Here is a 20,564-nt window from a genome sequence, read left to right as displayed (position 1 = left end):
TCCCCCTGCCCCGGGTCTGATCTGCTCTCACGAAAGAGGACGGAGTCACTGGGGCGGGGCGCTGCCTGACTCGGGACACGACTGTGGGGTGGACCAAATCCACTGTCCTTCTTCCTGGGCCATGATGGCAAGCTCTGCCTCTTCGTGACAAACGTTCTCCAATGACCTGGAAAGGCCTTCCGAGCAGTAACCCGGCGGGACCCCCGCCATAGCCCCGGGAGACGAGGGCCTGGGGTCAAGCTGAAGCCCAGCCCCCGCACTGGCTCTACCAACCCTGGTGCCTCCTCGGTGGCTCAAAATCGGCCACGGGGGGATACGTACACTGCGGACATCGTCAAACGCTACAAACCAGGGCTTCTCCCCACAAAGAGCCAGTCGTTAATGTTTACCAGGACACCACTGATGTCAGGCCCAGGAGACCTCACCTCCTCACCCCCCATTGTCATTTCTAGGGTTTGTTCTGCCCCGTTCAGCAAGCCTGGAGGGGTTTCTAATCTAGAGAATGTTCTTTCCCACATGGAGGGAGACAGAAGAGGATTCCAGACACAGGAAAATGTCCTGGGGGGGGTGCCCTTCGGGTTAAAAAGGAAATCTAATCAGAATGGAAAAATACATAAAATCAAGATGATATAAAAGTTAAATGAGGCGTTCAGTCTAGAGCAATGATGAGTAGAAACTAAAATTAAGCCGGGATTTGCTGGAAGAAGAGCTTATTGAAAAATTTTGGGGAGTGTCTGTTTCTTTCCTATTTTCTATGATTCTGTCCTTATTTTCTCTCTGACCTTGAATTCACTTTCTGAGCCAGGAGGGACCTGGCAGCCAAGAGGGGAGTCAGGGAGGCTGGTTCTCACTCTCAAAGCAAGTCTGTGCCTTTTCTTCCGAAACAGATAGGAGCAGCCTGCCTCTGACCTCCGGTCTCTGGGAAATGGGGCTCCTGGGGTGTGTGTGTGTGTGTGTGTGTGTGTGTGTGTGTGTGTGTGTGTGTGTGTGTGTGTGTGTGTTGGGGGGATTCTTGGCTTCTTCCTAGAGACGTGACTCCTCCTTCCCTCAGCAGTTGAGGCCTAGTTCAGGGCGGGAGGCCGCAGAGTCCACCTGGAAGGGATTCCATGCACTCCATGGGAGGCCCCGTGGAAGGAAGGACACACCAACAAGCCATGGGGCAGGAAGGCTCAACCCCGGAGCCCCTGCGCCCGCCATCCAGGATCTGCATTCATCGCAGCCGCGGCAGGAGCAGACCTCAGCCACCACCCTTTATGGTGAGGGTTGGGCCGGGAGGGGTCTGGGGACGTTTTCACCAGGAGCCGTGGCTCCCGAGCTACGAGTTCTCTTTGCTGCTTTGACGACGCTCGGGTTGGGATGGAACGTTCTTCTTCACTTTGATTGACTCCAGTTCGAATCGGACCGAACTTGCTCTTTCTTGGGCTTCCTGGCAGCTGGCGGCACCGTCCCCTCCTTCCCAGGGCAAAGGGGCTGCACTGACAGCTGACAGTGTGGATGGAGGCCTCGCCTCCATGGCGGATGGGCCCGGAGAGAGTCCCCAGCTCTCCGCACCCGCCACTCCTCCCGGGGCTGCGGTTCGCCACCCGGAGAGTCACTTCATGCAGCAGGGCCCCCCTGCAGCCCCCAGACTGCAGCTCCAGGCGCCCCCCCAACTGCCCTTCCGCCTCCACACACTTGAGAGCTCCATGCCTCGTGCAGCGGTTTGGGTGGAAGGGTGACTGAAGAGCTAAGAGGCCGTGCTTCTCCTGGAGCTGGGATCAGGCCAGAGCCGGGAAAGCTGGCCCAGCCATGCGTCACAGCATCTGCTCTGCAGAACCGAGGCCCACGACTTCTAGGAACAGACAGACATCCGGGAGAAGAGGAAATGAGGTTTCCTGGGGTGCGAGGGGCTCCGAGAGGCAGCAGAGCCAGGAACCCGCGGAGTATGGGCACAGCCTGGCCCGGGCCGGGAGGAGGTGAGGGGCTCCCTCTCCGGGCTCCACGCAGCAGGGACGTGCAGGGCGGCAGCGCCCCGCTCTCTTCGTCTCCTCGCTGCATGTCCCACGCGGCCTGGGCCCAGGGGCTGGAGCCGGCTGCCCGGTCAGTCGCGGCGGGTCTGCGCGAAGGCGGGAGCACGTCCTGTGCACGCAACGGCCGACAGGACAAGCGCGGCGGAGAGCCCGGGCCGGGCGCGCACTTGCACAGCTCGCAGGGGGCAGCTGCGCGAAGGGTCCGTCGACGCAGCGGCCGGGCTCCAGGCCCCGCGGTGACCGGTGCGGCCGGTCCTCATCACCCGCGGACTCCGTGTCTGCAGACTCGCCTTCCCGCTAGGACTTCCCCGTCACGCCATCCACACCGCGAGCCCTCGCGGTCGCCGCGGATGCGCAGAAAGGCGGGACCTGGGGTCACGTTCCCGGCTGAGGTTGGACGAGCGGCCGCTCGCCTCCTTGGTGGTGCAGCTCATACTGTGAATAAGAGCCTTTTTACAGCCCATTTCCGCATTTTGTGCTTTCCGATGGTGATTTTTCTGATTAAAACGTCCCCCGAGCATGGAGCTGCCGTGCAGTCTGTGACCCTAAGGGCACGAGGACTGGGAGGTGCCTCACGGGGCAAGTCCGTGTGTCTGACAAGCGGAATCCAGGCCTGAGTTATGGGCTGTGGGTTGAGAGCTCGGTGCGAACAGATCAACACGGTGCCTTGAACGAGGCGACTTCACACAGATGCACACACACGACAGCTAGTGTACTGATGGCAGCGCTGTGTCCAGAGCCTCGCAGGAACTTAACCCCACATCCCCTGAGGGCAGAGGCCAGTGTTCCCGAACCCAGGGCTGGTGGGCACTCCGTGGAACGAGGCTTCCAGGAATGACGCGCGTCTCCCCTGCTCCAGCCACGAGGCAGTGTGCCCGGGCACTTCTGCTTCCTCGGGACCTGGATGTAGCGTCTTAACTGTGGCCCGTGGTCAGGGGTGCTTTCAGGTTGTAAAGTGCCCATCCTCGGGCCCTCTGCCCCATCTCCCCGGGGGGACAAGAGCTGGGCGCCCACCCTCTAAGAGGTCCCGGGCCCCTTGTCACCTGAAGACACACGTCTTCTGTGTTCGCAACCACTTAAAACCAAACAGTAACCAGAGTCCAGGGTCCAGGGACTTTCACCCAATGGCACTTTCTAGTGCAGCTTCCAGAATCTTGTGGCTGCCGTCACTGTAATTCTCATGGCTAGAGGCTGAGATCTCTGGAGGGGAAGGTCATACAGTCTGGTTCTTATCTGACTAATATCATTCCTATGACACGTGAGGATCAAGAGATGATGACCGTGGAAGCGTCTGGAAAAAACCCACAAGATGCACATTTGCACGGACGCCTCCAGGCTCAGCAGGAATGTGTTTCCAGACGAAGGACGGCCGTCCCTCTGATGACCAAAATCTCCGAATTCCGCCTTTAAAATGGAGGCTTTGCAGAGTGTCGCTCTCCCTGCTTTCCTGGGCAGACGACCCCAAGCACACCTGAGCCCTTCCTCGGTGACAGCAGGGTGCAGTTCATGAGGACAGTTCCCGTGCTGGGCTCTGAAACGATGATAATACCCTTAACTGGCGGACGCAGGGCGTCGGCCCCCAGCTCCAAGTGCTCCAAGACTGCAGTGCTGCTGGGGGAGCGCTGTTCTCCCTCGAGGGCTGTTATGTCTGCAGGGCCGCTGGCCCCCAGCTCAGGACCTGTCCGCAGCCTTCAGGGCTGGGGCTCCCCAGCTTCCTCTGGGACCCCTGGGCTGGTCCCCCTGTCCTTACTGTGGTTCCCGCCCGTCTCCTCCCAGGTCTTGGCTGTCATCTGAGGACACAGGATTAACCAGGCCAATGGGCTTGGGGACGGTGGAGCCTGGGGGACGGGGACAGAGGCCATGGGTCCACATTGCATGGGTTGAACCTCGGATCCTCCAGGCCGCACCGGTGAGAACTGGGGTAGTTCCCGCACGTAACCTTCACTCTTCTCCTCTGTGCAGGTGACACCCGCGTGGCCCTAGCGCGCGGGGCTGTCGTGGGTGGCAAAGGAGCGCATCCACCGAAGGCGCGGAGCCCGGGGCCTGCCGTCGAGCTGCTGACCGCTGACACCACCCTGAGACGGGCCTTCCGTGAGCGCTGAGAGGTTTCCGAATGCTTCTGGAAGGCCGGCCGCCGGGTGAGTAGGCATACGGCTGTGCTCCAGGGTAACGACCGCACTGCTGTCCGGACTTCTCGAGACACGGCGAGCACCACGTGTGCTCAGCCGACGGCAGCCTGGCTCTGGGCCTTCTCACCGCGTGGCCAGCCCTCTGGACAGGCCGGGAAGGGGAGCTGCTCACGCTGGGCAGAGGGCGCCCGGGGCCGGGGGAGCCTTGGGAGATGTTCCCCAGCAACGTGGGGAGGAACGGGGCAGGAGCGGGTGTGAGGAGGGGCCCGGGGACCCCGGGCAAGGGCTGGGCTCACGGGCCCTGACTAGACGGGGTTTCTGGAATCCCGCAGGCTCCACACACCTGCTGTCACTTGAACCAAGACCGGCCCTTCAAGATCACTCTGCCCGCCCCCAGCGCTGCCGCCATCCACCCCCACCTGGACCCGCCGGGGGAGCCGAGGATGACCAGGCAGAGCCTCTGCTCGAGGGGGCCTTCGTGGTCGAGGCCTCAGCCTCCACCTCAGACCGCTGGGGGGGCTTCACCGCTCAGACTCGCTCCTTGTCTCTGCAGGGAGAACGGGGAACCACTGTTTTCAAGGTTCAGAGCCCTGGCGTGTTACAGGTCCAGCTTGTTCAATGTTCGTTTGTGGGGCAGTGGCAGGAAGATGGTGCTGGGCTGTGTCTCGTGCTGACAGTGACCAGTGAGGGGACCCTGTACAAGCCACACGGCGTCTCAGGCTCCCTCCCCTCGTGTCTGGAAGCAGAGCGTGGAGCAGGTCTAACCTGTGACGACCCTGTTCAGTAATCTCAGCTCTGACAGCCTTCGAGTAAGCAGCGATCCCAGTGAGGACAGCACTGCTGTGTGCTGACTCGACGGAAGGCACCTCACTCTACCATCCCAGCGACCGAGGAGTCGGGCTTACGATCTCCGTTTTGTCAGATGGGTGAGTGACACTTAAAAGCCTTCTGCCTGGAGCTCCAAATTTCTGCCTTGAGTGGGTGATGAGGTTGACTTTTCAACGCTCTTCCTGACGACTCCTTATAAACAGGGCATTTTCTTGTGTCGGACACAAAATTGGAAACCCTTCCACCCTCCAGGCAGCTGACCGGGGCGTCTGCCGGCCTGCGTGTCACTGTCACCCTGACGGAAGGTGCCAGTCCCTGTGCAGCCGCTCGCGGCAAAGGCCCGGGGTGACGTAGCCCCCGACAGCACCCCCGTGGGGAGGGGCGAGGACAGAGGTGGACTCTGTCCCTCCGCCACTCCCAGGACTGACCCCGACGCTCCTGCGAGGCCTTGGGCTGCGGCAGGCGGGGGTGGGAAAGCTTCCCTGCGGCAGGCAGGGGTGGGAAATCTTCCTCCCTCGCCCGACTCTCCCCAGCATCACGTCCGCAGAGACGGAAGAAAGGCTGTGAAGCAGCTGCCCCTCCCCACGTGGCGAAGGCAGAAAGTGTCCCTGGGAGCCTTCAGGCGATGGCCTTGCATGGCTGGTGAGGGCTCGGGAAGAAGAGAGTGGGCCGAAGAGGCGTCCAGGGGGCCCGAGGTGCAGAGGTGGCCGCCCAGGGGCTGCCTCGGCCACGTTTTAACTTCATCCGAGCAAAGGCTGAAATTAGGCGGGCCTTGCACTTGGAGCCAAGCAGACAAAGTTAAAAGAAAGTGGATTCTATCTCCTCTGTGCTCCAGTGATCGATGGCTCCAAACAGCTGAGCGCCCTTCCTTTCAGAGAAGGGATACAGAGATGGACGGCCCAGTCTGTGATGAGCGCCAAAGGGAATGAGCATTTCAGTCTGTTTTGTTTACTTGCATTTTAGTTCAAACTCCTGGTACCCTGGTCCAGTCAACACTGGGTAAAGGGGACCTGCGTCTTCACCGCCAGCCTGCCCTGGACTGTGGCTGGAGAGATAGGGCAGGTACCCATCTGCGAGGCTGCCACGTGGGCCAGAAGCCCACGGCCCACGAATCTTCCTCCAGTTCCTCTGCCCAGCCCTTCCCACCCGAGGGGCTCAGCTGCTCTGGGGTTCCTGAAGAAGCATCCTGCCCTCCTGGACAGCCAGGGGTGCACGGGTGGCAGGCGACAGGTGGGCTTGGGTACCTCTCACTGCAGCCCAAACCAGTGGGCTCGGCCTTGTGCCTCTGATCTCTGCCCAGCCAGGCCAAGGACATTCACTTCAAGGCTCCTGGGGTGGCCCCACGTCCCAGGTTCATCAGAGTCAGAAAAAGAATAAAGCCAGGAAAAGCAGAAAGAGTAAGTGAAATAAATGGAAAAATCAAGACCTTTTTGTTTGGTCCTGCTTACCCGCTAAGGACACCGAGAACCAAGTTAAGTACAAAAAATGACCCTATGATGATTAGTGTAACAAAATAGATCCAGGGCCAGTCCCTTCCCACGGCATCATTGACCTGGAAGAACGGAATCACAGTTAGTACAGCTCCCAGAGCAGCCGAGCACGGCCCTGCCCACCCCGGGCCCGGCGCCGACCGGGCAGCACCGGGACCGGGGCCTCTAGGTCATCAGAGGCCAAACGGCCCGCCCAGCTGACGGCCAGCATCCTGGCTCAACGGAGACGTTTTCTGTTTCTCCTGGGCCTGGTGACGGATACAGCGGGACCTGGGGCCTTGCTCAGCTGCGCCGTAAAGAGGACACAGAAACGGTCAGCTTACCCGCTCAACACACCAAGAACCAGATTTAGAACGAAAAAGGATCCAAAGATGACCAGACTGACAAAATACACCCAGGGTAACTCGTAGCCCATAGCGTCCTGCATCTGGAAAGACGAAGGATAGTTAGGAAAGAGAGAAGCAGGAGTGAGTCAAAGCAAGTGGGCAGGGAGGCAGGGAGGATGTGAGTAGAGGCTGGCGTGGGAGATCACTGTCACCGGGCACCACCTTGACCCAAACACCCCGTGACCTTGACCTAAGCAAGAAGGGCCTCGGCAGGCTCTGCCTCAGGGGAGTCTCGCCTGGCGCTCTCTGACCCTTTATTTTCTGGAACAGAGTTTTCCTCCGATGTTATCTATTCGGTTGTCTAAGAAGCTGGGTCACCTCTAAAGTGGTTCTTCCTACGAGATGGTTTTCGCTCAGTTGGGTTTATGTGGCCCCTGCGCCCGCCACCCTGGCCTCAGCGCTCAGGGACTAGCTGGGGGCTGGAACCTTCGGGCACACGTGGGGAGGTGCCTTCCCCAGGGGGTGACCCCTGCGCCTGGAGTTTAGGGTGGACCGTGCTGTCTTATCGGCACCACAGGCCTCGGGCCGGGGAGGATGGCTGTTCAGGCTGGACTCAGGGGACAGCTCCTGTGCCTGCAATTCACGGGACCGTGGATACCCGTGGGAGGTCGACGCCCCCGAGTTTCCAAATTCCTAAGTGCACAGGCTCCCCAAATGACCTACACCCGTGGTTCTCAAGGTGTTGTCCCTGGCCTCACCGGGGGACCTGGGAACGAGTTTGGAACTGCACACTCTGGGCCCTCCGTCCACACGGGGGGCGCCCGGCGACCACGTTCTCACCAGCCCTGCAGTGAGTCTGATGCGAGCCGGGGTTTGAGGACCGCTGGTCCACGGCCCCCAGCCTCCGAGGCAACGGCACGACAGAGGCTGATTCCCTGCACGCAGGTCCACGGGGCGGCTCGTGCCCTGAGAAGCACTGTTTTCAGTGCTGCCCCCGCGTCCTTTCCAAACCTGCTCTCGTTTACCCGGGGTTACATTGTCTCATTGGAGGCAGCTCGCCAGCGTGACCACAGGGCAGAGAGCACAGCTCTGTCCCGCCCTCGGGGTCGCTGGTTTGAGCCACGTCAGGAAAAGGTTCCCAACACGCGACTTTCCCAGGTCACAATTCGATCCAGTGTAACGCGAGTCTGTGGACATCCTCGCTGCCACGCGGCCGCTGTTTTCCACGCAGCATGTACACTTTCCAAGTGTATAATCTACTCACTACTATGCATCGTTTGTCCTCCGTGCTGGGGTGCAAGTGGCATGAGGACGGGCGTTGGGTGTGGCCTGTGCCCCCAAGTGCCCAGAACAGGGCCTTGTATAAGGCAGGTGCTCAGTGAGGCCAGCCGGGTGGACGGACGGGCCCCCTCTGTGCCGGCCCCGCTACCCACGGGAGGCCCTTGCTGTAGGGGGACAGGTCAGTGGACGTCAGGGGGCGAATGCGGCTGCAGGGGTGCGTGTGCACAGCCACGGGCCTCCAGGAGAGGCTGCAGAGGCCGGTGAGGCCGGATCAGGCAGCCCGGGGGTGCCACTTGGGGGGGGAGGGCAGGGGCAGTAAGGCCGCCTGGAGGCCGCATGGTCCTGCCCCAGGAAGGGATTCCAGGAACCGGCAAGTGTTGGGATGGTGCCGGCAGCGGGAAGCACCCAGCACGATGGCGAGAGGAGGGCGGGGCACCGCGATCCGCGGAGTCAGAGGCTGCCCCGTCGTGGGAGCTGCGAGCCTCCTTCCTGATCCAAGGCTGCCGAGGAACCCACGCAGGGCCATCCAGAGACGGGCTCGCTCCCAGTGCCAAGGCCACCCTCGCGAAACTGCCCCCAGAGCCGGGCAGACGGGGATGGGGAGGGAGGGCTGGTGCCTCAGCAGCGTCCTTGGGGGAGATCTCCCCCGGCTGCTTCCTTGTGCCCCACAGTTTTTTTTTTTTTTTTGTGGTACGTGGGCCTCTCACCGTGTGGCCTCTCCTGTTGCGGAGCACAGGCTCCGGATGCGCAGGCTCAGCGGCCGTGGCTCACGGGAACAGCCGCTCCACGGCATGTGGGATCTTCCCGGACCGGGGCACGAACCCGTGTCCCCCGCATCGGCAGGCGGACTCTCAACCACTGCGCCACCAGGGAAGCCCCCTCGTGCCCTACATTTTGTGAACATTTAAGCTCATGGAAAGTGCAGTCCTCCAGGCCACACATCTCTGATGACTCAAGGAACCCATGAGCCTCAGAGGCTTCCTAGGCCCCTATTTAGTTGAGTGTCCTTTCCTCTGGGCCACAGGCAAGGGGTGAGGCGTCCAGCAGCACTAGGACCTCCAATGGATGGAGCTACAGACCTCCTGACCCCCAGATACCCACCCCACAGCCAGCCTCATGGAACCTCGTGACCCCTAGATAACCTCAGGACCTGCGGACACCCCATGAAGAGCCAGGGTCACGTCCAGGGGACGCATGGCCTCCACCTGTCCTTGTCCAACTCTTTGGTCTCCTCCGAGACTGTGGGCTGGTCTCTCCGAGGGTCAACTTTGGGGGCTGCAGGTGCAGGGTGGTGAGTGGAGGACAGACGAGAGGTGAATGAGCTCCTGGGGGTCCTAGGCCCCCTGCCCTGCGGCCCATGAGCAGCCAGAGGGGCCTCTGGGCCTGCCGGCCCTGGCTTTTACCTCCTTCCACAACCCCGTTTGCTCTGGGCCCCCTGCCCCAGGCAGCCTGGGCACTAGCGCATGTGCGGGCGGCTCTGAAGTAGGGCAGCGCCAGAGCGGGGAGACGGATGGCTTCACTCAGCCCGAATGGAGCTATTAAGAAGAGAAGCATCAATAAAGGCACATTTTAAAAAAATGACCCAGATTGCTGACACTGTTATTTAGAGGTGAAAAGGGACAGGTCTTCTCAGAGCACTGAAGCCAGACGTTTCTCAGGCCCCTATGGGGAAGGGGCGCGGAGAGGCACCCCAGGGCCTGCCACCTGCAGCCCCTCGGCCCCCGGGCCGGCACCTCACAGGGTGACCCAGCCTTCGCTGGAACACACGCCTTACTCTCCCCCACATCTAATTCCCAGAGGGGACCACAGCCTCGAGCCTCCAAATCCAACATACATGTTTCCCCGAGAAGAAAATTCAGGAGGAACGATGGCTCCGGCCCCACTGCCTCGGGGTCTCCCTCCATTCCGGCCGGTTCCCGGGGGCTTTCACGTCTGGTGCTTCCCCCTCTAAGGGCTGGGCACTGCGGGTCCCCAAAGGCTGAGCAGTTTGAGGGGCGCGGGAGGCTGTCACCTGCCGTCAAAGGCAGGACGTGCAGCCCATGGAAGTCACGGCGCGTTACGGGGACTGTGCTCAGGGGGCAGGATCTGCTCTGTCCGGAAAGCCAGTGCCCTGGGCGATGGCCCAATGAACCCCTGACCTTTGTCACCTTGCCTGCACGACATGGGGTCCACCCACAGTCGCAGGGACAGCAACAGGTTGGCGAACAGTCTCGCCCGACACCTCCTGCCCCTGCTCACGGCAGCAGGAAGGCCCGGATCTTGTGGGAGACGCCAGCAGGCCCACCACCAAGGAGGCCAACAAGGCAGCTGCCCCCGGACTCGGCCGGGACCCCGCAAGGAGCGGAGGCCCCGCGGACGCCTGTGCCCTGACGCTGTTGTCGCGGGTGGGCCTCCGGCACGTGCTGAGACCACGGGGTGCCGGGCTGCTTCCTGGGTCTGTTAGCAGCCCGAAGCACCGTCTCCCCAGCCAAACTGGCACAAAGCCGGCTTCTCCTTCTCTTCTGCCCCCACCCAGCTGCAGTCCAGCGACTCCCCATCTCCTCTGACGAGCTCTCCCTGCTCTCGCCGAGCCCTGCGTGGGACCACGTGTCTCTGGGTCCCCACCTCTCCAATTACACCCAAACTCCTCGAGCGCGGGCCTGGGGACCTTGTAAGTGCTCACGAAATGTTCAACTGAATTACCGAGGAGTAAGGACTTGCCTAGTGCCAGTGAAATGAATAAAACTAAACCTAGTAAGTAAATAAATAGTAGCTTTGAGAGATGCAAAGTCCCCTTCTTCAAATGCTTATAAACCACGGGTTTATTGTTTAGGTAACAGATGCTCTGTGTAAAGCGCTGTGGGCGCTAAGTGGTAACGCTCTAGCTCGGGCAGATTCCGGGTTCAGGACCAGGGGGTCCTGAGGAGACCTAACACCTGCTCTACCTGGTCCCCATGCAAGAGCCCAGGATGCTGTCTTTGGGTTATTGGAGGGGTTTTCATTTCCAATGACTATTAGGTCCCCAGGAGAACTCAGCCCCACCAGCTCTGCTAGCTGCCTGCCTGCAGAGGCTCGTTTCCCGTATCTGTAGTGAGAAGAGGTGCAGGTGGAACAGGAGAAAATAGGCTAACGCACCTGAGTCTCTGCTTGGATGCCAAAGACCTTCGTCATAGACGAGGGATACTTCGGCAGCACCGAGACCGGAGATCAGTGGCCGTGGTGTGTATGTGTGAGTGTGTGTGAGCGTGTGTGCACGCGTGTGTTTACAAGGAATGTCCTCCCACACGGGCGAGTGCGGAGCTGACGACTGACTTGCGCAAAGTTTAAACCTTAGCTTTTCACTCCCCAGGTCTCCTGCTGAACAAACTAAGGCAGGTACGACAGAAGATGCATCTTTTATATGATTTCTCATGAAGTATTCTTCCTAATCTTGTTTTAAGCTGAATTTCTAATTTTTAAAAACAAGCGGAAGAGCTGGTCATGGAGAGACCAACTGGGGAAAACGGGAGGTGTCAGAAAGAGGGGGCCCGGGTGTCAGTGGAGGAGGTGACCCCAGGACGCAGGCCAGAGGGCTGCCCTGTGCCACACGGGATACAGCATCCCAGGGGCCCCAGGTCAGAGGGCATCGTGGGCAGAGGTCAACAGAATCCTCCTGATGGACGGTGGGTGAGGCATCGAGATTCCTAAAGCACTGGGTGCCTGAACCCCCGGTAGGAGCCCCCTTGCCGGCCGCCCTCCCCCCAGGTCAGGGCCACGCTGCTGTCCCCACGAGCAGGGGCCATCCGAGGCAGGTGGGAAGTCAGCGATGAGCAGACCCCAGCGCACGCTGCTGTGACCTGGCTACACGTGGAGAGGGTGCTCAGAGTTCACATGGACCCCAGCTCTTGGGCCGCATCTGAGAACCTACAGATTGTCTCGGTTCAGGAAACCCGAGCCCCAAACACACAAGAAAGCAGCCTGGAGTGACACGCCACCAGGTGGGGCAAAACACACCGAGAGGAGACCTGGAGACGTGGCATCCCCGGGGGACGGTCCGACGGGGCTTCCCTCTCTCACAACTGCTCCCAGAGGCAGCCCACACCTTCCACTCCATCACTTTCCCCGCTATTCTTAAGAGGTGTGGACATTCGGAGAGTAAGCAGACAGGCTTTGGCTTCAGAAGCCATTTCCCAAGGAACTCCCACCCCCAAGGCCCCGCTCTGGCTTGGTCTCCAAATCCCCGTGTGCCCCCGCCCCGTCACCCGCAGACTCCTGGAACGGGCCACGGGGAAGGCAAGCGCAGGGCTGCCCGGGAGCCCGTCCCAGCGGGCGGTGTGAACAGCTGAGGAATCGTCCAAGCACTACTGCCCAGGCTTGTCGTGCTGGCCGGCCACGAACCCTTCCAAGTCGGGAGCGCGGGATGGGCTGACGGATTCACACTCAAGGCCACCCCAGGAGGAGCTGGGGGCCTGCCAACCGTCCCCCCACCCCGAGCCAGCTTCAGCGCTTCGGTGCTCCAGTGGGCTGTCAGCTCCCCAGGGATGTCTATCCAGCCGGTGGGTCCAGTCGACACCTGGAGCCGTGGCTGCCCGTCCCCACGTCCTGCAGACCTGCCCCCGGGACTCGGGGGGGAACGCGTTCCTCCGAGTGGAGGACCCTGGGCCCACCTTCCACAGAAGCCGTCTCCCTAGCCGGGTTCAAGCCAGTGGCACCAAAGGAGCGCCGTGCGATTGGGAACGTTAGGCTGCAGGGACTCGAGCTCTAGCTGGACTCTCCCGGGAGCCTTTGCAGGTGCAGGTGCGGGGGCCGGACTCTCAGCGTCTGGTCCCACGGCTGGGGACGGGGGGAGCGTGGGCCCCTCCCTGCGTAGAAAGTTCCGTGTTTTACACGAAAGCACATGGAGGTGTGAGAGTCTCGGGGTTTGGAGGAGAAATCCTGAAGGCGAGGAAGGCGCAGGGGGAGGGAAGAAGGAAGGAGGAGGAGAGGCGAGAGAAGTGGGAGCCGGCAGAACAGCATGCAGGCAGGCGCTGCGGGCTGGGCGGGGCTTTCCTCGAGAACACCCGCCAGGACGCTCCGTTTCAGTGTCGGGTGTGTGTGTGTGTGTGTGTGTAGGTGCGCATGCGTGAACACGTGTGTGCCCACACACACACACACGCGCACACGGCTCGGCCATTTAGGGAAGGTCAGGGCGAGGCTGTCCCCTGGGCCTGGGACTGCCCGCCACCTCAGACACTCCCTGCTCCCGGCCCAAGCTCGTCACCCACCCACCACCCGCAGGGGGAAAAGCACAACACAGCTGCTGAAAACTGCTGGTTGCCACGCGTGCTCCTTCGCAGCCCCCAGGCTGGCTGTCACCGTGACAGCGCCTCCTTGGGTCACATCTGGCTGGTGGGGGGAGAGGGAGGGAGGGATGAAGGAGGATCCCAAAAATACACCAGGGACAGCAGCAAAGTAAATTATACCTATTCCCCTAGCCCCACACCCACCCACCCGCTGCCACCCTGCCCTCAACTGGATGCTATGGGAGGCGTTTCCATAGCAACTTGAGGCGCGGGTTTGAAGCTCATGTGATGAGCCTCCAAAGCCCAGTTCCACACAGTCATGTGTTCTGTGCTGTCCGTTTGCAGAAGGATGTCTCTGTCCTTGGCTGGCCAGAGGGACTCACCCAAGATAGAAGGACCCGTTAGGGCCGCTTTTGAATTCGATCTGCTTTACTGAACGAAATTAAATTTGCCCAGGTAGAGTAAGCTCAATGCCCCTTTTCTCACAGGTTATTCAAAACCAAGTTCTCATTGAGGATGAGCCTGGGAGATGGGCTCCAGTGTTCCACCTCAGTTTGAGGGAGGAGTGATTAGACACTTTGCCTTTTTGCAAAGTGTCACAGTGTGGCCACTCTCTGGGGCTCTAGCGGCACTGCGTTGTTCAGTTTAGGGCTAGTCAGCTTGCCTACACTGAGCTGGATGTTACTGTGTCTGAGTCCCGAGGACTGGGCACCCCCGGCAGGCAAGGAATGCTCAATACTGTCTGCGGGGCACAAGGCACGAGGGCGAGTTTCAGCTGGTCCTGCACAGAGACGTACACATTTCACGGCAGCGCTGGGTCTCAGCCTGCCGACCCTACCCCCGAAACTGGGAGAAGAGGGCTTTTGAATTGTTGAAAAACAATTTAGAAGCTTCAATGCCCAGAACGCGCAAAGCATCTCCGAGCCGTTCCAGGACTCCTCCTGGTCCGGGAGGAGCTCCATACCTCTCCTGGCACTGTTCTTCCCAGTCTGGCAGCTCGGCTTGCTGGGAAGGCATCCACACCCCCCTCCCTCCCAAGCAGCCTCTGAGACCGTTTCCAGGACGGCCAAATCCATCCGACTGCTTGCAAAGCTCTGGGTGCGATGGTATTTTCAAGCCTGGCAACAGGCATTTTCCGCCCAAATGCTGGAGCACAGCACCGGGCTCTAGCAAGTCAGTTCTCACGTGGAAGCAGGAGACACTACAAAGGATTACATTTGCTGGAGTTTTTACAAACACTGGACTTGACTGCCGGAATGGAGAAGGACCAAGTATGACGTGTGTGCTTACGGGGCAGAGGCTGCGTGAACACCTGGCAAAGCAGTGCTGGCTGCTGGAGGATAAAAGGAGCATCTTTAAGGTGAAAGGAGACTTGCTGCTGAGTGGCTGGCCCTCGAGAAGTGGCATTTCTGCATAAGCATCGCATCACCAGCGGAGCGCTTTGTCAGCAGTGAAAAGGATGGCAATGCGTTTGTCTGATGGACTATTCTGATATAACGAGGTAAGATTAACATGGGAAATAGAAACATGATAGCAGGCCACGACGCCACACGATTCAATAAAAGTGGTTTCTTAGAAGACCAGGCCTGGGTTTTCTCTTTAGCCCTAGGAATTGAACTCTGTGCCCTTCGGCTCTCTCTGGGGGGCAGAGGCAGGACACGGATGGGAACAGGAGCCCTACAAGGGAGCAGGAGCTGAGGACCCTGGGGTCGGGACCGGCCGTGTCCCCACGGGGCTGCGAGCCAGCGTTTCTCACTATGGAGGACAAAGGAAAGGTGACACTTGTCTTGGGCTGGTGGGCAGAGAGAGACTCCTTAGGGTGAGAGCCTCAGGCTTTGTTTCTCAGGCAAGACCTAGAAGAAATCGAAGGCCCTCATCGGCCGTCCCACCCCGGTGTGCGTGTGACCACATCACGGGAAGACGGAGAAGGTGGACGTCAAGGAGAAGCCGGCAGTCTGCGGGCTCCCCGCCCCCGCCCGTTCCCAGCACGTACCCAGTAGAGGACGTCGGTCCAGCCCTCCATGGTGATGCACTGGAACACGGTCAGCATGGCGAAGGCAAAGTTGTCGAAGTTGGTGATGCCGTGCTTGGGCCCATCCCAGCCCGGCTTGCACACCGTGCCATTCTGGCACTGCCGGCCGTGGCCCGTCTCCAGGGCACAGGGGGAGGGGTCGTCTTCTGCTGGGACATCTCAAATGGCCGGGGGAGAAGAGAAGGAAGCAGGGGGTGGGGGGAGAGGGACGGGCAGAGAAAGAAGAGAGAAGTTAGAGAGAAAAGTGATGGGCGAGGCTGGTGGGACAGCAAACGACCCCAGCGGCAACGATGCAGAACACAGTTACATCAAGGCCCCAAACACAACGTGAACGACACGGGGCACCAGGTATTCATTGTGTGCGGCCATCAACTTAGAAGGTCGGCGCTTTCAGCTACTTGTTGTAAAACTGTTTTTTAACCTCAGTCATCGATTTCAAAGACAGGAGGGCTGTTGGCTGTCAAATGGGCAATGAAAACGTAACTACGATGCAACCACTCTGAGTGTAAAACATCCCGGGACGTGGTAGTGAGTCCTCGTCTTCTCTTTTTGGTGGTTAAGTATCTGTAGAAACTTCTGCTGGAATGCCAGCGTCTAGGGCGAGGGCATTGTTGATTGGAAGGTTCTTTCACGTAATTGGCCAGAGATCCCGCCCAGTGATATTTTCTGACTCCACATGGGTCCGTGACATATTACGTGATGCTTTACCAGGGACGCAAGTCACTTTGCAGTGGACGCCTTCTTGATGAAGGAAGGAAAATAAATTCTGATGGCGGGAAGAGTACCTACTGCAGAGCTTTATCCCAGCCCCTGAGCACAAACGCCACTGCGGTATTTTGTGCATGTTGCGTGCAAACTTGTGGACTGCCCTTTTCTTCAGCATTAGGACCTTTCGGAAGAGAAGAGCTGTCTTGACCTCTAATCAGGACAGAGCGGCGTGGGGGACGGGGAGGGCGCTCCCCAGGTATGCAGCGCTCTAGGCTTTTTCAAGAAACAGCATAACATACCCCATGGCCGCAGGCTGTGCTCGGGCCAGGAATAGCTGCTAGGAAGTTAGTGAGTTAAGGTATTTGTCGTGCAGAGATCATTGGTAAATTGAACTAAGACTTGGCTGAGTTAAGAATTTCCATTTTGGTAAAATACTGAAAGTCCTGTCCCAGCTGCGGGAGGTCACAACGTGGAATTCACTGCAGTTTGTGAAATTAAGGACATCGCCTTAGGCTTGTAGGAAGAAACAGTAGTAAACAGAATGGACCCCGGTTCTAGCAAACAGATGACCGCCTCCGACTTCAGTGAAGACGTGCCCCCGAGAGAGAATTTGTTTGTCGCCCCTCGTTTGGGGACTCCAGGCCACCAGGGTCCTCTCTGGCTTCAAACGTACCCAAGCAGTCACGGGGCGAGGACCTCTGTACAGAGACTGTGGGCTCCTGGGCTGTTTCTCAGTTTGTGGCTTCACATCGCAGCTGTTCAGGAGGAAGACAGCAGAGGAATATTAATCCTTAACCAAGGGGTGACTCTTAGGGAGGGGGACTGAGCTGAGTGGTTGGAGACACATGCTGACTTGTGTCCTCTTGGCTTTTCCCTTTCTCTCTCTCTTTTTTTCTTTTTTAAAATTAATTAATTTTCCCTACATCTTTATTGGAGTATAATTGCTTTACAATGGTGTGTTCGTTTCTGCTTTATAACAAAGTGAATCAGTTATACATATGTTCCCATATCTCTTCCCTCTTGCTTCTTTTTTTTTAAAATAAATTAATTTTATTTATATATTTTTGGCTGCACTGGGTCGTTGTTGCTGCGTGCGGGCTTTCTCTAGTTGCGGCGAGTGGGGGCTACTCTTCGTTGCGGTGCGCGGGCTTCTCATTGTGGTGGCTTCTCTTGTTGTGGAGCACAGGAGCATGGGGTCAGTAGTTGTGGTGCCCGGGCTCAGTAGTTGTGGCACACGGGCTCAGTAGTTGTGGCTCGTGGGCTCTAGAGCGCAGGCTCAGTAGTTGTGGTCCACAGGCTTAGTTGCTCCGCGGCATGTGGGATCTTCCCGGACCAGGGCTCGAACCCGTGTCCCCTGCACTGGCAGGCGGATTCCTAACCAGTGCGCCACCAGGGAAGTCCCTCTCTCTCTTTTCAACAGCTTCACCGAAATATAATTTACATGCCGTACAATTCATCAGTGAACACGGACAGCTCAGTTATTTTTAGTAAATTTATAGAGTTCTCCAGCCATTGCCACAATGCATTTGGAAACGCTTCCGTCGCCCCAGATTCCCGAGGCCCTTCTCCCATCCAGCCCTGGCAGCCACACCTGCTGTCTGTCTACATATCTGCCTGCCTAGGAATCTCATATCGACAGAATCACACACGAGGTGGCTTTTTTCACGTAGCGCCGTGTTTCGAGATCTGTTCCTTTGCATGGCCGTACACATTGCTGTGCGTTTACCTGCTCGCCCGCTGATGGACAGCTGGCCTGCTTCCAGGCGGGGCCACTGTGAGCAGCTCGGCTTCTGGCTTGTTCCTGGCCCGGTGCTTTCGGTTGTGTGCCTGTGTGATGACCAAGGCGCTCCCTGGTCCCTGAACTGTACAGGGGACAACAGTGTCCCCATCATTTCCTGCTCTGGGGTCTAACCCCCAGGAGGCCTCCATTCACGTAATGGAACTCCAGTCATAGTTTTTTGTGACTTTTGAAATCTTAGGAGATTTGGATGTGAGGTTAAGGAATGGGAGGCTATAAAATGATGGAACCTGAAGAGTGAAACTCAGACCTAACAATACATAAGAAAGTGGAAAACAAGCACTTAAAAACTGAGAGTAGGTGGACTGGAAAGCCAAGAACCGAACAGGTCCTAAATTCTGCTGGGTCTCACTTGCCTAGTGACCTGCTTTCTAGAATGATGTGTTCAGTCACTGTGACAAAAGTGCTGGGACGATGAAAGATGAGACAAAAGAGAAGGTGAACAAAACAGAGGGAAGCTTGTGTTTCTTCTTCTCCGGCCTTGCTTTCTAGTGCAACAAAGGTGCTGCTAGTCCCAGTCTGATAGTTTCCCTGCACCTCAATTCCTGAACACAGGCAGAAGCGAGGAAAAGGCGAAGGCTGCCAAACGGAGTCCTCAGTGTCCTCAAGGAAGGGAAACGTATTTGAGGGCTTTACAAATGTATGTTGAGAAGAAAACGGCGTCCAGGGGACGTGATCTCGTTAATAAAAGAGAGAGGATGAGGTTCAGAAAGATGGTCTACAGGATCAAGTGCCACTCTGCTATTTTAAATCTGTCTTGAACAACAGTAAAAAGAAGATTTGAGAACAATTAAGGGGCAATAATTATCTGGTAAAAATAGGTATCTATAAAAAGCACTAAAGGGAACACCCGACACATGTGAGCACGCACAGATCAGTGGGTCCCGGCGACATGCACTTGAGGGTGGGGGGAAATTAGCTTGAACGTGAAGACGTGCTGGATTCTCAGCAGAGCCATGAATTCCCGGAGAGGGAAATGGGAACACGACGCTGGAGAAACAGCCAAAGCCATACGGGCTCCCCGTTTTAAAGCAGCAATGAAGAGAGGTGGGGTCATTCTGGAAAGTCCAAATTAAGTTTGTGGTAAAAGAATGGAGGTACAGAGGAGGAGAGAGTCTGGAAGTGCAGTTAGTGCCCAACAAGAGCACGAAATCTGGGAGAGCGCCAGCGAGGGCCTCCAGGAAGAAATCACCAAAGACAAAGCCAATTACTTTTTTAGGCCCCAACTTTAAGGAGTGAATAGACTGAAAGTGATTTCACTTCTGGGTTTCAGCCAACCAATTCTCTGCCAGTCTCAGGGGTAATTACTGTGCTTGGGAGAGCTATGCAGAGTGACCTGGCTCGGACTGCGACCAAACAGATGGGACGACCAGAAACAAAAAGGACGGACATATGGTGATGTATCTGTTGAGGAACAAGGGAGGCGCCTTGCAGATGCCTCCGGGATCGGGGGAGATCTCCTCTCCTGAGACCACATCTGCAGGGGCTGGAAGGGGCAGCCTGGAGGCAGAACAAGGGTACACCGGCAGCTCCAGTGCTTTCTGGTATGGATTTGATAGGGAGCATGGCTCAAAACCCAAGGTACCCTAAAATCTACAAGTTCACAAAATAATCCCAAAGTGTAAAAATAATCTGACGTAAATTCCATAAAAAAACCAAGACGAGGACTCACAAGCGCTTTTGCATAATCTAAGTTTGCAGAAAAATAGAGGAATTCACTCCAAAGTCTAAAATTAAAAAAAGAGACACCCATTCCAAAGGTGATGCAAACGTCTCCAGAACGCGTGGGGAGTGGTTTCAAAGATACGCTCCGGCTGTGCTGAGTGCGTCCGATTCCTGTACACATCCCTCTTTGTCAGCGTTGATCAGTGTGTAGATGGAAGGGGCCCCCATGACACGAGAGGGTCCCTGGACGGCCATCAGACATGGTTCAGATGCAGGCAGTGAGTGAGCGCCTGAGTGCAGGGTGCTGGGCGGAATGGCCTCTGCAGCGTGTCCTGGGCACCCTTCCCGCGGGGCTGACGGGGCTCCTCTCTCGGGAGTGCTCCCCGGGGTCTGCCCTCGGGCACCCTGTCTCCCCGGGCGATGGTGTTTCCACGATGCGGGCCAATTCTCTTCCGAACCTGGTGGGGTGGGGTCGGGGGGAGGTGAACCCATCACATAAATAACCCGGGCTTTTTCCGGGAGGAATCAGGAGGTGTCTCAGTTGCGTTTCCTGGTCTGCTCACCCTCAGGGATGGACAGTAGCGTGTTCCCAGATTGGCCATCCACTCGGCCAGGCCAGTTCTGCTCTGTCTCTTGAGAGCACGGAGGTCGCAGAAGGTGTCGGCAGGCCTGCGGCAGCCTTTCCTCCAGCCACCCCCGTCTGGCACAGAGGAGTCCCTCACCCTGTCCATCACGCCCACCGTTTTCTGGCTGTTTGAGGCCACTGAAGGCAGGACCACAAAGTCAGAGACTTCCAGGCGGTGCGGGCACAGCCCCCGTAGGATCCTGCCGACCGCGGAAGAGCCACCTTGACTGCTTCCCCGTCGGATGGCAGAGACGGGGTGGTGTGGGAGCAGCTCCCGCTCAGCGAGGACAGACGCGTGGAGGCGCGGCCACTCAGCACAGAGTCTCACCGCATCTCCCCACCACACCTTGGTGCGCAGGTGAGAGCCACCGCACCGCCCATCGCCCGGCTGATGGGGCCTTTCGGACTCGGCATCCTCGCACCGGCCCGAGGA

General features: G+C 58.3%; 1 protein-coding gene across 1 annotated transcript in view; it reads right to left on the bottom strand.

Moving 5' to 3' along the window:
- The window catches only part of CACNA1C (calcium voltage-gated channel subunit alpha1 C), a 457,740-nt gene that overhangs the window by 131,475 nt on the left and 305,701 nt on the right, over nucleotides 1-20,564 (bottom strand). The window contains exons 7-8 of the mRNA XM_079938602.1: nucleotides 15,297-15,493; nucleotides 6,415-6,518 (exon numbers count right to left, since the gene is read on the bottom strand). Of these exons, the coding sequence (XP_079794728.1) occupies nucleotides 6,415-6,518; nucleotides 15,297-15,493 (301 nt within the window). The remainder of the gene's footprint in view (nucleotides 1-6,414; nucleotides 6,519-15,296; nucleotides 15,494-20,564) is intronic.

This window comes from Stenella coeruleoalba (assembly GCF_951394435.1).
Source record: "Stenella coeruleoalba genome assembly, chromosome: 11".
Taxonomy (NCBI): Eukaryota; Metazoa; Chordata; class Mammalia; order Artiodactyla; family Delphinidae; genus Stenella; species Stenella coeruleoalba.
The sequence above is the reverse complement of the archived record's forward strand: the minus strand, read 5'-3'. Positions and strand labels throughout refer to the sequence as shown.